This window comes from Ambystoma mexicanum, chromosome 2q (genome assembly GCF_040938575.1).
Source record: "Ambystoma mexicanum isolate Mex_15411 chromosome 2q, UKY_AmexF1_1, whole genome shotgun sequence".
NCBI classification, from domain to species: domain Eukaryota; kingdom Metazoa; phylum Chordata; class Amphibia; order Caudata; family Ambystomatidae; genus Ambystoma; species Ambystoma mexicanum.
Window position 1 is genome coordinate 991,000,325 of NC_090924.1, and position 1,170 is coordinate 991,001,494.

General features: G+C 50.3%; 1 protein-coding gene across 1 annotated transcript; it reads right to left on the minus strand.

Annotated features, from left to right (window-relative positions):
- Positions 1 to 314: 314 nt before the first annotated feature.
- LOC138568823 (protein LDOC1-like) lies at positions 315 to 785 on the minus strand. The gene has a single exon (XM_069646592.1). The coding sequence runs from the start codon at positions 783 to 785 to the stop codon at positions 315 to 317; it is 471 nt and encodes a 156-aa protein (XP_069502693.1).
- Between the last annotated feature and the right edge of the window lie 385 nt (positions 786 to 1,170).

A 1,170-nucleotide genomic window follows, 5' to 3' on the forward strand; every position in this document is an offset into this window, starting at 1 on the left:
CTCCTCCGTTTCTTCTCTTCCTCAGATAATGGACCTCTTATGGCTCCTAGTTGCATTGGCTCCGATCCAGATTCAGTAGGACCGAACGAACCTGCGGGTAAACTGGACGTCCTGGGACTGTTTCTTTCAAGCCGACGTCTCTCAGCCTTTCGTTCGGCTAATCTCTGGTCAATACGGAGCACCTGATCAATCAACTGTTGGAGGCTCTCTGGTTCGGGGATATGGAGTAACTCGCCCTTGTACTCCTCTCTGAGGCCTCGGCGAAACAGAGTCTTCTCTGTAATTTCTGGCCATTGGGAGTCGGTAGCCAAAAGTCAGAAGCGGCTGATGTAAGCTATAATGTCAGCGCTTCCCTGCTTGTAATCCATCAGTTGATTCTGTGCAGCGGAGGCCAAATTAGGTGTCTGGAACACCTCAAGGAATGCCTTTTCAAAGGCAGCAAAATCATTCAAAATGGGACTGTTTGTAACTACAAACGGAGTTGCCCAGGCTAACGCATTTCCAGTTAGATTTCCCAGGATATACCCGATCTTGGCCCTATCATTGTTGAAGTAAGTAGATCTGAAAAGGAAATGTATCCGACAGTGATTACAAAATTCAGCCAGCCGTCTCGGGTCTCCATCAAACTTGATAGGTGTAGTGTGAGCCAAAGATCCCTCCACCTGAGAGGTACTAGGCGCTCCTTGGGTTATCATCTGGCGTAACGTCTGATTCTCCTGGCGCAGGGCGGTCATCTCGGCCCTGAGTGCTAGTAACTCATTCCGCATGTCTTGCGTATCATCCATCTCCAGGTCAGAAGGCAGGCGTCTCAATCTGTCAAGTTGGGAAGCCCGAGAGGGCCGCGTACCTGATGTCTTGGAGGTCGATCTCGCAGAGGTCGCCAGTCTGGAGCTCGTGAAAAGATGAACAAGTGGCACGAAGAACCAGCCTCTCCACCACCCACGATTTGAAATGGGTGGAGGATGGACCGACTCCCAATGTCACGAAGGCACTCTTCTGATAACTGTGACAGTGGGACTGTGCAAGCACAGACTGGTGAGGCCAAAGTTTATGTGAAGATTGCTGGCAAGACGAAGTCCGATGACTATACTCCGAAGGCTCAAGAACTGCAGTAGTAGTCAAAATGTCCGACGCGGCAAGACAGGTCTATACCGCAGAAAGAAAAGATCT